The sequence below is a fragment of the Heptranchias perlo genome, chromosome 4 (genome assembly GCF_035084215.1).
Source record: "Heptranchias perlo isolate sHepPer1 chromosome 4, sHepPer1.hap1, whole genome shotgun sequence".
In the NCBI taxonomy this organism is placed as follows: domain Eukaryota; kingdom Metazoa; phylum Chordata; class Chondrichthyes; order Hexanchiformes; family Hexanchidae; genus Heptranchias; species Heptranchias perlo.
In genome coordinates, this window is record NC_090328.1 from 106,141,438 (window position 1) to 106,155,800 (window position 14,363).

General features: G+C 42.3%; 1 protein-coding gene across 1 annotated transcript in view; it reads left to right on the forward strand.

Moving 5' to 3' along the window:
- The window catches only part of LOC137321174 (trans-2,3-enoyl-CoA reductase-like), a 131,087-nt gene that overhangs the window by 24,111 nt on the left and 92,613 nt on the right, over positions 1-14,363 (forward strand). Inside the window, exon 2 of the mRNA XM_067983438.1 lies at positions 7,528-7,579. Within this exon, the coding sequence (XP_067839539.1) occupies positions 7,528-7,579 (52 nt within the window). The remainder of the gene's footprint in view (positions 1-7,527; positions 7,580-14,363) is intronic.

Consider the following 14,363-nt stretch of genomic DNA (forward strand, 5'->3'; position numbering starts at 1 on the left):
GCTCCCGCCGCCTCCGCTCCCGTCACCACCGCTCCCGTCACCACCCCTCCCGTCACCACCGCTCCCGTCACCACTGCTCCCGCTCCCGCCGCCTCCGCTCCCGTCACCACCGCTCCCGTCACCTCCGCTCCCGTCACCACTGCTCCCGCTCCCGCCGCTCCCGCTCCCGCTCCCACCGCCGTCGCTCCCGCTCCCGCCGCCAACGCTCCCGCCGCTCCCGCTCCTGCCGCCACCTATCCCGCCACCACCGCTCCCACCGCCTCCGCTCCCGCTCCTGCCGCCGCCGCTCCCACTCCCACCGCCACCGCTCCCGCTGCCACCGCTCCCGCCGCCACCACTCCCGCTCCCGCCGCCACCGCTCCCACCGCCACCGCTCCCACCGCCACCGCTCCCACTCCCGTCGCCACCACTCCCACCGCCACCGCTCCCACCGCCACCGCTCCCACTCCCGTCGCCACCACTCCCACCGCCACCGCTCCCGCTCCCGCTCCCGCCACCACCACTCCCGCCGCCGCCGCTCCCACTCCCGTCGCTCCCGCCGCCACCGCTCCTGTTGCTTCCGCTCCCGCTCCCGTCGCTCCCACCGCCACCGCTCCCACCGCCACCGCTCCCACCGCCACCGCTCCCACTCCCGTCGCCACCACTCCCACCGCCACCGCTCCCACCGCCACCGCTCCCACTCCCGTCGCCACCACTCCCACCGCCACCGCTCCCACCGCCACCGCTCCCACTCCCGTCGCCACCACTCCCACCGCCACCGCTCCCGCTCCCGCTCCCGCCACCACCACTCCCGCCGCCGCCGCTCCCACTCCCGTCGCTCCCGCCGCCACCGCTCCTGTTGCTTCCGCTCCCGCTCCCGTCGCTCCCACCGCCACCGCTCCCACCGCCACCGCTCCCACCGCCACCGCTCCCACTCCCGTCGCCACCACTCCCACCGCCACCGCTCCCACCGCCACCGCTCCCGCTCCCGCCACCACCACTCCCACCGCCACCGCTCCCACTCCCGCCTCCACCGCTCCCACTCCCGCCTCCACCGCTCCCGTCGCTCCCGCCGCCACCGCTCCTGTTGCCTCCGCTCCCGCTCCCGTCGCCTCCGCTCCCGCCACCACCGCTTCTCCAGGTGAGTTCAGCCTCGACCTTTATTTGCTTCCCTCTGCCACTTCAGTTCTCCTCTTATGAGATATGAGTACTAGAGGTAGAATAACACCCACCCCTATGCTAACTATACAAGGGACGTCGAACTCAAGAATCATGGTTGTTTTGTGAAAAGACTGAATCCGCCTTAACCCTCCCACCATTGCTGCAACCCTCACCCATGTCTTCATCACCTTCAAACGTGACTATTGTAATACTCAGTTGTGGTTCAGTGGTAGCACTCACACCTTTGAGTCAGAAAGTTGTAGGTTCAAATCCCACTGCAGAGACTTAAGCACAAAATCTGGGCTGACACTTCAGTGCAGTACTGAGGGAGTGCTTCACTGTTAGAGGTGCTGTCTTTTGGGTGAGACATTAAACCGAGGTCCCATCTGCCCACACAGGTGGATGTAAAAGATCACATGACACTATTCGAAGAAGAGCAAGGGAATTTTCCCCAATATGAATCCCTCAAGCAACATCACTAAAAGAAAGATTATCTGGTCATTATTTCAATGTTGTTTATGGGACCTTGCTGTGCACAAGGTTCTCTATATTACAAAAGTACTTAATTGGCTGTAAAGCGCTTTTGGACATCCTGAGGTCATGGAAGGCGGTATATAAATGCAAGTTCTTTCACTCTCATTACCCTCATTCTCCACCTTACATAATCTCCAGTTCATCCAAAGCTCCGCAAATATATCCTCGCCTGCTTTAAGTCCTACTTTTCTATCAATCCTATCAATTCTATCAATGACTTGCATTGGCTCTCCATACCCAAATGTTTGTCTTTGTTTTCAAATTCTTCCATGGGCTCACCCCACCCTATCTCTATGGTGTTATCCAGCCCTACATGCCAGCGTGTGCCCTCTGCTCTTCTTACTCTGGTGTCTTTTGCAATCCCATTCATTCCACCTTTAGTAGCAAAGCCCCCAGCCATCGTTGCCCTATTATCCGTGACTCTCACTGTAAATCCCTTGGCCTTTCTACCTCCTTCCTTACTTTTAAAGGCCTCCTCATAGCCATGCCTTCGACTATATCTTGGGTTGCCTACCTTAATTCTTCTACTACTGATTGTTTTTTGTCTTCGCCTTGATAAGTACCTTGGGAAATGTTTTATGTTAACAGTGCTGTATGTATACAAGTTGTAGTTGCTGTATGTCTCCAGAAAAAAAATACTTTGGATAGCATCTTTAATGGAAAAAAATGTCCCAAGATGCTTCAAAGTTGGGGTTCAGACCTAAGCAGGGCTAGGAGCATGGTCATTAGGGGAATTGGCTGAAAGCACAGTCAAAGGTATTAGATCAACCAAGTAGTTTAATCAAATTTTATTGGTTCGGGTGCCAGAGATAAATCAACTTGTTGGTTTTATTAATATCAACTGAAAGTACAAGCAAATCTATACGCCTATATACTTACAAGTAAGATATCCATTTACGAAGTACCACCCGCTCCAGGTGAGTTCTCAGCACGGAATATTAAAGCATTACTCAAAGTGATCCTCTTTATACACTTAGATGGACAATATCAGATGAGTTGCTCTGAACCTATAAGTTCTGAGATTATTGTCATGTGATTATAAGTGTCATATGCTACTACACCAGTAGATGGCAATGTTGCACCACCTGCACTCCATTCTCACTGGAATGTAAAGGCATTTCATTTCTTATCAGTAAAAGATAAGACAATTTTTTATGGTTATAAACATCACACTCTTTCCAGAATAATAGCAAATTAAACCAGACATGTCTCCAAACTAGCCATAATTCTTTAAAAAATCCTTCGATGCTTCTTAAATTGCCTTAAACTAACAACACGTCCTGCTTGCTTAACTTTGGCCTGCAGAATTTTAACAACATAATTTAAAGCATGTATTAACTTCTACCACACAGAATACACTCTCATAATACAAAGATATTAATACTAACTACTGTATTGTTAAGCTATGTTTCCTCATTTCACACCAGATGTTCTAAACCTACCGAATCACATCCAATGTACACCTATGGTTTCCATGCTTCTTCCTTTACTGTAGCCTTGTATACTAACTATCTCATGATACCTTTCATCTATGCCAAGCTGTTAACTTACTATATTATACACTACCCTACAAAAGAGTAGATTTTAAAGAGGTTTTTAAAGATGGGGAAGAGATGTGGTAAGGTGGAGCTATTTGCAGAAAGAGTTCCAAAGTATAGGGGCAAGATGACTGAAGGCTCTGGCATCACTGCTGAGGGTGGGGGAAGAATGTGCAGTCGGCCTGATTTGGAAAAGGATACAGGTAGGGATTGTAGAGCTGGCAGAAGTGGAGTTTATAAAGGGTGGACCTTAAGAGGCCAGTGAGGAGAGTGTTGAATAAGTTGAGTCTAGAGGTTTTCCATCGCTCACTTGGGAGAAGTATCTTACCTTTACGTATTTCCTTCCCAAGAAGTGTCACTTGGAATAATGTGAGGAGGAGTTGTGTCCTACACACTGCTGTAATGCACCAGTTTAATATTACCCTGTGCCATCATGCCATATATATAAATATTACTATCTAGAATATCAAGAAATATGAAATCACCAGAAGATGAAGACAACATGATTTGCCAGATTCAATACATGGCTAGAGATAGAGCTGGAGTGTTGGATTGGTACAACAAACAACAGCAAACCAGAATGAAATGTTGCTTCAAGGCAAGTCATAGGAAGATCTTCTGCACAGGATGTACAGGACTAGGAAAGACTATTAGGTGGTCCATCAAGATATCTTTTCAGAGGACATTAAAGGTGCAGTCCACTCCGGGTCTTGAGTAGATAATCTAGGCTGACACTACAGTGCAATATTGAAGGGGTACTACATTTAGGTGCCATCTTTTGGATGAAATGTTAAACCAAGGCCCTGTCTGCCTTCTCAGGTGGAGGTAAAAGATCCAATGGCACTACTTATAGAAGAGCAGGGAAATTCTCCCAGAGTCTTGGCCAACATTTATCTCTCAATCAACAACACCAAAAAAGATTACTTGGGTCATTCACCTCACTGCCTGTGGGACCTTTCCACGTGCAAAATGGCTGCCGGGTTTTCCTACATAACAACAATAACTGCACTCCAAAAGGAATTCACTGGTTTTGGGAAGTCCTGAAGACATGAAAGGCACTATATAAATACATTTTTTCTTTCTTACATATAAATCTTACAACATCAGGATTGTATTTATATAGCACCTTTATGTGTTTGTTTTCTTCTTATGAAATTTGATCAACAATGTCATATACTGTCAAAAGTAAAAACATCCTGGACAGAAAAAATGGCTTTTAGGCTGCTATTTACTTTTAATGATTTACTGAAGTACCGTTTTCTGCAATTTTTGTATAAGTTGTTCGATTGGTGGATTGCTCACACAAAAGAAACACAGTCAATTGGAAACAGATTGCTGATAATTATGTTTAAGGACATTAGCAGGCCCTTTGTAAATATGAATGGTGCCTAGAGTACTGGTGTGGTTAGACAATGATTCTTAATGAAGAAAGGTGAAGGTTGTAATTGACCTGACAGTCAAGAGATAACAGAGATAAACAGGGACTGGGAGTCTCAAGGGTGAATGCTGGTGAGGAACTGAAAGAGAACACTGGAGTTTGAGTGGAAGGTAGACGGCATCAAAGACAGATGGGCATAGATATACATTTTAAGAAGAGGTAAATTTTCCATATAATGTATTCATAAAAGTCTAGTGGTAGGGAATGTTTTATATAAAGCTAGAAATCACTCCGGATATGTGAGAAATGTTTGTCTAAATATTTAAAGCGGAAATGTGCATTTTATTTCTGAATTTCTACTTTGAAATCTGTACCTTCTGAAGCAAATCTCAAGGCCCTGAAATTCCCAAGGGATCGCTCTGCCTCTAGAAGTGTGGCAGGGTGGGACTCCCAGCTATTAGATGTAGTCTGGCCTCACATGCCATGTTTGTGACAGAGGCAGCTGGCCTTTTATACCAAGAAATAACAAGGAACTGATGGCATTTCTGGCAGGCAACACCATTCCACCAGTCCCGGCCCCTTTAATAACATCAGGACGGCAGGCAGAGGTAACTATGCCCCCTCTCATCAGGATTTCTGACTGTGGGGAGAAAAGGGTGGAAAATGAACAAAATCAAATCCTGCCCTAAATTTCAGCCCCCCTGCATGTCCGAGTTAGTGCCCTCTCAGGCCCAAGAATTTTGGGGCCAGTGCTTAGTTACCCTGCCACTTTTGTGTTGATGTACATCCAAAATCACTTTGCACCAACATAAATGTGCCAACACAATTTGTACAAGTGTTGAAACCATATCTGACTGATTTTCAGCAGTTTTTTTGTTCTTATCGATAGATGTCAGTAAATCATCTTTGGAATTTCTCTACCCCACATTCATGTTATTGATAATTGTCGGAATAAAATAAAAGGACTGCTATTGGTTGGAGTGTATGACTGTGACTGAATTATTGGTAGCATGATTTAAAAATAAAGCCCATTACCCTTATTCTCTATAATCAAATGCTTGACATATAAAAGCTACCATGATACAATTGATATCACAGTAAAGTACATTCATCTTTATAAACTATTGTATGTATAACGTCGATAATGGAAAGTGACAAATAATTTCTCATGTTCATGTAATTGCTTTCCGACTCTTAGAATGACTAAAATGATACATATAGCATCCACTGTAGATCGACAAAGGAAAAATCATCTATTCATCCATGGTCATAAGCATCATTAGTCAAAGCATTATTAATTAATGGTGCATGCAGAACAAAAATGACTCATAAACATGATTAATTTAGATTGCTTTGGGTGAACTGAGGCTGGAACAATGCGTGAGTAATATTTCACAGAGCTCTGTGTTTTGATGCATTTATTCCCACAAGTGAGGCAACACTATAACAAACCTCACAAGTGGAAATAAAAATCATATCGCAAAGACGTCCCTGAAGTATTTTGTTCCTAACAGATGTGTATGGTGTTTTTTGTAATGAAACACTAAGCCCTCCCCTAACATTGGGTGTTTTAAGCTGGGAAATGAATGTTAAATTGTGCAGTGTGGTGCTAAATCATTAGAAATGATTCCCACAGTTCTTTGTTGTTTATTTATGAAGGTTCATGAACAGTCAATCTTAATTTGATCATGACATGTTTTCATTTTAAGAAAAAAACCATCAAACTTCCCTGGCCAGTTTGTGAAATGTTCATCGGATGGAGATGAGATATGAATAATTCAAGAAGATACATAAAGAAGTTAAGATTATTCTCAGTTGCACTTTTTTAACTGAAATTTGTCATTGACTTTCAATGGACAGACAGTAGATTATGGTCACAGGAGAACTAACAAATAACAACAGTTAAAAAGGACCTCTTAAAAATCAGGACCGCCATTGGGACCTCTTTTAAAAATTGGACAACCATAAAAAATTATGATTAATGTTAAAGAAAAATTCTTTCATTTTGCAGTTTAGTCAATTTTAATTTTTATTTGTTCAAACAGTAAGTGCTGTCAAGGAAAGGGAGGCTCTTGTTTGAAAGCATCACTGAGGCTGACAACATGCGGGAGTCGAGTTACTGCAAAACACCTGACATTCTTGGTTCATTTCAGTCATCAGTGCCTTTCATTGTTCTGCATCTGACTTCCTGTCCTGACGTTAAGAGCACTAAGGCTTATATGAGATACCTAGTGGTTTAATCAGTTACTGGTTACCTGCTCCATCACCTGCTTTGTTTTGTGCCAAAACTAACATTGCAAACCTTAAATATGTTTTCAAGCCACCTCATTCACTATTGCCCATACATGTCATTCATATAAATTTTTTTAAAAATTACTATCCCTTGGAATAAAGTTAAAAGGTATAACGATATATACTACATTTATCTGTTGAAATTACAATCCCTATCAATAAGTACCAGATTCAGAGGAGGCCTCTTGACACAGAATTACTTAGCAGACCCCTTGCAGTCTTCTAGATCCTCCTCACACTGGTGCTCTAAACATAATTATAAACCTGCAAGAGTGAGTGTGTCAAATTATCAAGGAACTCGACAAATCAGCAGGGCCCAGAGTTCAAGCCCTGGAGCACGCTAAGGGCAAAAGATTTCCTGAATAGATAAACTCAATTTAAACAGACATGCTGATATCTGCCAGCAAAGCAGCAAATGAGAGGCCAGAATGAAGCTTTGTCTTCACACAAAACCAGCTGATGGTCTCAGCTCCACAAAAACCGTTCTCAGTACTTCAGTATGGGCTTCATAGACCCAGCCATCTGCCAAAAGCATCAAGTAACAGCTTCCGAAAGCAGGTCAGGTTGTTGAATGAAGTTGAGAATGAAGAGCTTTTGTAGGAAATGGGGACGAAGCTAACTTTAGTCTTACTTCATGTTTTACAGGTGCTTCCTTCATTTACGATTGCAGATGTAAAGCATAAGTTTCACAAAGCTTGTAAGTACATCTATATCTTTTATATTTTTGCACATTAGGATCTTCATGAAGATATAATGCAGAAATGTGGAAATCTCTCAAATTTGTTTGATTGGACATCCAAAATCTGGTGGATGCTCTATGGTAAACTTGAGATATCTGCTGGATTCACTTTAAGCTGCAGTGAGGCAGCTATTGCAGTAATTCGCAACAGAGTTATCTGTGCATATGTTCAGTGGTATGTTGTTCTAGTGTGTCATGTCATAAGATGGTAGGTCACGGATTGATACCTCTGATTTCAGATACAAATTGTGTTTCCTGATTAAGTCATGTCATCGGGAGAGAGCATAAGCAGAGGTGAGATGTTTGTGCCCCGAGATAGAAGGTAACTTTTAGGGGAGTCATCCTGAGCCATACCCAAGTAACTCCAGAAACAAGTTGCAAAGCAGGATGGGCAGCTTTCCAAGAGTAGTTCATCTGACCATCTTCTGAGCTGTAACCTGGTGTATGGAACATGGTACAGGGCATCCTCGTAACCAGGATGAAACAAAAAAAGAACTTGCATTGACATAGTGCCTTCCACATCCTCAGGACATCGCAATGTGTTTCACAGCCAATGAATAACTTTTGAAGTGTGCTCACTGGTATTATGTAGGTCAGCAAACCAATACAAAAATTATACACAACATTTACACAAAAAGATTTAATCAAAATATATTCGATTCTAGTTGTGTTCCCACAATGAGTTAACTGATGTCAGTCATAGAAGAAGAAAGGAAAACAATTGCATTTATGTAGCACCTTTCAGAACCTCAGGATGTCCCAAAGTGCTTTGCAGCCAATGAAGTACCTTTGAAGTGTAGTCAGTGTGTTAATGTAGGAAACATGGCAACCAATTTTCGTACAGTAAGGTCCCACAAACAGCAGTGTGATAATGACCAGATAATGATGCTGGTTGAGGGATAAATATTGACCAGGACACTGGGGAGAACTCCCCTGCTCTTCCTCGAAATAGTGTCATAGGATCTTTTACGTCCATCTGAGGGCAGATGGGGCCTTGATTTAACGTCTTACCCGAAAGATGGCACCTCTGACGGTGCAGCTCTCCCTCAGTACTGCACTGGAATGTCAACCTGGATTATCTGCTCAAGTCTCTGGAGTGGGTTTGAAGCCATGACCATCTGACTCAGAGGTAAGAGTGCTACCCACTGATGATGAGTGCGCCTATGACCTGTGTATCTGAGGTCTCTATTGCAGATGCCACTGGCATTGCTACATACTAAGTGGTGGATTTCAGTGGAGACAATTGTTACTCCATAACGTTACTTGCATAGGAGATGGAAATGCATATCTGAGTATTGGACTCCCCAAACTACCCAGAATACCTTCCAATGTAGCTTGCAAAGAGACAAGTAACTACTCAATAGGGTCCTCAAGCCATCCAGAAAGCATGTCCACTATGGACTGTATCCCCCATATAACTCAGGAGGGCACTCAAGCTGGACATCTACTCTGTACCTGCTAACCCCTCCCTAACCAGCACCACTACTGATACCATTTCCCTACCAGTGCTCAGACTCTCTCTGGATTTCCTTATCAGTGTTGCTGGCAACCTCTTCCACAGTGCATGTATTTGTGCTGATGTTCCCTGCTACTGGGGTGTTGATGGTTGATGGTTTTAAAGTGATTCTCTCAGGGTTAACTGGATTCTGACTAGCTTTCCTTGCTCTGTGAAAAGAGCACACTTTTCGACATGATTACTGCATTGTGCTAATTTGCATTATGCACTTGTGCTCAATGATTGTGTGTGAGCATGATTATACAACATATTGTGTAAATAATAGAATATCTGAATAATATGGTCTGTGCTGGTGAGGGGTTTAGCATTTGCAGATGGTGACTGAATTTCTTCTCCTGCTTGTGTACAACAAAACCAGGCTGAAAGTGTTGCTTCCAGGTGTCATTAGACAGCTGAATTTGTCTTGGAAATTTAGTCCCACGTCTAGAGCAGAGCTGGTAATCTTGAATTATGTTACTGCATGATACACAGCAACAACAGAGATCCTTACATTAAAATACAAGCCAAACACCATCATTTCTAATAAAGTGCGAGGCACAAATATTTTCAAATGATAAAAATAAATGATCATAGAATCATAGATTCATAGAAGTTTACAACATGGAAACAGGCCCTTCGGCCCAACATGTCCATGTCGCCCAGTTTATACCACTAAGCTAGTCCCAATTGCCTGCACTTGGCCCATATCCCTCTATACCCATCTTACCCATGTAACTGTCCAAATGCTTTTTAAAAGACAATATTGTACCCGCCTCTACTACTGCCTCTGGCAGCTCGTTCCAGACAATCATCACCATTTGAGTGAAAAAATTGCCCCTCTGGACCCTTTTGTATCTCTCCCCTCTCACCTTAAATCTATGCCCCCTCGTTATAGACTCCCCTACCTTTGGGAAAAGATTTTGACTATCTACCTTATCTATGCCCCTCATTATTTTATAGACTTCTATAAGATCACCCCTAAACCTCCTACTCTCCAGGGAAAAAAGTCTCAGTCTATCCAACCTCTCCCTATAAGTCAAACCATCAAGTCCCGGTAGCATCCTAGTAAATATTTTCTGCACTCTTTCTAGTTTAATAATATCAGATAATATCAATAATAATGGAACAGACACATTTCCTAATTTAAAATGCTCTGCAGATGTGAAAGGTACGGAACATTCAGTAACATTAACTGATTAACAGAGCTGTAGACTTTTATTTTTGTTTGTCTGTTTTATTAATGATTAATATTTCATCATCAGGAGATGGTTTATTTAACCTACAGAATTGTAAGTTGCCTATTCAGTTTCCCTCCTGGTATTTGTGATTTCTCTATATACTTTCATTCTATCTCCTATTTAAAGTACAGTACCAGTGGGCTGTGGCTCCATATCTGTTGGTTTAAGTGTTGTGTAGTGCTTCACTAAAGCAGTGTAATGCTCATCAATGTAATTTGTAGAGGCCCATGCTGTTTTGACTGGCATGACGCTCTGAGTGTGATAGTCTCATCTCACGATCTCTGAACTTCACACTGGCATAATCATTGTACTGAATTATATGTGACGAGCATTGCTAAACAGTACTATCACTAAGGGGGTCTTCTTTTCATTCACTTCTCTGCAAATTGTAAGTGATTGTTCGAACAGATCATAAAGATTTGATTTAATCAAAACCAAAATAAAGTGGGAGATCTTTCTTCATTTGCTGGTTTAAATAAAATGTTGACAAATTAAGTTATGTACATATTGAGTGGCTCAATATTCCAGTTCAGACAAGATGTCGGCTCTGGTTCATTAGTAGTACTCGTGCCTCTAAATCAGAGGGTTATAGGTTCAAGTCCCATTCCAGGGTGAAATTTTGGGTGAATGTATCTGCGAGTATCACACAGCTACCATTATTTTCTAAATCGTACATCCTTCCTCTCCCTCTATACTCATAGCCAGATTGACTCTCCCAATGCATTAATGGACAAATGGTCTGCTATTGAGCATCCAAAGCAGGTCCTAAGTTCAATCCTTTGTCTACAGTGAATTGCATGATGCCAGTCAGAGTGGCATTGAAAGTTCTTTCAATTGGCTTCAGCATCTCCAGATTTGGGTGAAGAAAAGTTTGACAGGGTTCTCTCACCACAGCATTATTTCATAAAAACATTAGAACATTAGGAACAGGAGTAGGCCATACGACCCCTCAAGTCTGCTCCGCCATCCAATAAGATCATGGCTGATCTTCTACCTCAACTCTACTTTCCCGCCCTATTTCCATATCCCTTGATTCCCTTACTGTCCAAAAATCTATCGATCTCAGTCTTGAATACACTCAACGACTGAGCAACCACAGCATTATGGGGCAGAGAATTCCAAAGATTCACTACCCTCTGAATGAACAAATTATTCCTCATCTCATTTCTAAATGGCTGACCCCTTATCCTGAGAATATAACCCTCTAATTCTAGACCCTCCAGCAAGGGGGATTCTAGCCTCTCAGCATCTACCCTGTCAAGCCCTCTAAGAATTTTATACATTTCAATGAGATTACCTCACATTCTTCTAAACTCCAGAGAATATAAGCCCATTCTACTCAATGTATCCTTGTAGGAGAACCCTGTCATCCCAGGAATCAATCTAGTGAACCTTCCTTGCATCCCTTCTATGGCAAGTATATCCTTCCTTAGGTAAGGAGACCAAAATTGTACACAGTACTCCAGGTGTGGTCTCAGCAAAGCCCTATATAATTGCAACTTCCTTGCAATAAAGGCTAACATACCATTTGCCTTCCTAATTGCTTGCTGTACCTGTATGTTAACTTTCTGTGATTTATGTACCAGGACACAAAAATCCCTCTGATTATCAACATTTCTTAGCCTCTCACCTTTTAAAAAATATTCTGTTTTTCTATTCTTCCTACCAAAGTGAATAACCTCACATTTCCCCACATTATACTGCATCTGACACCTTCTCACCCACTCACTTAACCTGTCTATGTCCCTTTGCATCCTCTTTGCGTTCTCCTCACAGCTTACTTTCCCACCTAGCTTTGTATCATCAGAAAACTTGGATACAATACACTCTGTCCCTTCATCTAAGTCATTGATACATATTGTAAACACTGAGGCCCAAGCACTGATCCTTGAGGCACCCCACTGGTTATAGCCTGCCAACCTGACAATGACCGGTTTATTCCTACTCTTTGCTGTCGGTGTGTTAACCAATCCTCTATCCATGCTAATATATTACCCCCAATCCTATCTTGTGTAACAACCTCTTGAGTGGCACCTTATTAAATGCCTTTTGAAAATCCAAATATACTACATCCACTGGTTCCCCCTTATCTACCCTGCTAGTTACATCCTCAAACAACTCTAATAGATTTGTCAATCACAATTTCCCTTTCATAAAACCACGTTGACTCTGCTAATCATATTATGATTTTCTAAGTGCCCTGTTACTCTGTCCTTAATAATAGAATCTAGCATTTTCCCACTGCTGATGTTAGGCTAATTGGCCTATAGTTCTCTGTTTTCTCTCTCCCTCCTTTCCTTAAAAGCAGTGTTACATTTGCTACCTTCCAATCCATGGGGACTGTTCTAGAATCTAGGGAATTTTGGAAAATCAAAACCAATGCATCCACTATCTCTGCAGCCACCTCTTTTAAAGCCCTAGGATGTAGGCCATCAGGTCCAGGGGATTTGTCTGCTTTTAATCCCATTACTTTCTGCAGTACTTTTTCTTTAGTAATATTAATTACTTTAAGTTACTCACTCAATAGACCCTTGGTTCCCCATTATTTCTGGTATGTTTTTTGTGTCTCCTACTGTGAAGACAGATACAAAATATTTGTTTAACATCTCTGCCATTTCCTTATTCCCCATTATAATTTCTCCTGTCTCTGTGTCTAAGGCTCCCATGTTTACTTTTGATAATCTCTTACTTTTTACATACTTGTAGAAGCTCTTACAATTTAAAAAAATATTTCTTGCTAGTTTACTCTCATATTCAATTTTCTCTCTCTTGAACAATTTTGTGGTCATCCTTTGCTGATTTCTAAAACTCTCCCAATCCTCAGGCTTACTACTCTTTTTAGCAACATTGTAAGCCGCTTCTTTTAATTTAATACTATCCTTAACTTCTCTAGTTAGCCCTGTTTGTATCACTTTTTCCGTGGAGTTTTTATTCCTCAAGGGAATGCATCTTCGTTGAGAATTATGAATGATTTCTTTAAATATTTGCCATTGCTTATCTCCCATCATATCTTTTAATCTAATTTCCCAATCTACCTTAGCCAACTCGCCCCTCATACCTACATAGTTGGCTTTGTTTAAATTTAAGACCCTAGTTTGGACTTAACTACATCACTCTCAAACTTGATATGAAATTCTATCATATTATGATCACTCTACCCCAGGGGATCCTTTACTATAAGATTACTAATTAACCCTTTCTCCTTACACAATACTAGATATAAAAATAGCCCATTCCCTATTTGTTCCTCGACATATTGTTCTAGAAAACTGTCTTGGATGCAATCCATGAACTCATCCTCCAAACTAATTTTGCCAATTTGGTTTGCCCAGTCCATATGAAGATTAAAGTCCCACACAATTATTGTATTGCCCTTGTTACATGCTGCTCTAATTTCCTGATTTATACTCTGTCCAACACTAGTTATAGTGCTCCCACCAGTGTTTTCTGCCCCTTGTTATTTCTTAGCTCCACCCATACCAATTCTACATCCTAATATTCTGAGCTAAGATCCTTTCTCACTACTGCCTTGATCTCATCCTTTATTATCAGGGCTAACCCCACCTCCTTTTCCATTTTGCCTATCTTTTCTTAAAGTCAAATACCCTGGAATATTTAGTTCCCAACCTTGGTCACCCTGTAACCACGTATCAGTAATGGCTGCTAGAACAAATCCATTTCTCTCTGTGCCATTAATTCATTTATCTTGTTATTAATGCTTCTTGCATTCAGATTTAACACCCTTAATTTTAACTTTTTACTATTTTTCCCTGATGTGACCTTAGTCACTAATGCCCTATTACCTTTGTTAAACACCCTGTCCCTTCCTGTCACACTCTACTCACTTTTACCCAAATTGCTTCTCTGCTCTACAGCCTTGACTTTTCTCTTTAGACTTATAGATTTACCCTTGCCTGAACCCTCTCCCTCTCTTATTAGTTTAACGCCCTATCTACCGCCCGAGTTATTTGATTCGCCAGGACACTGGTCCCAGCCCAGTTTAAGTGCA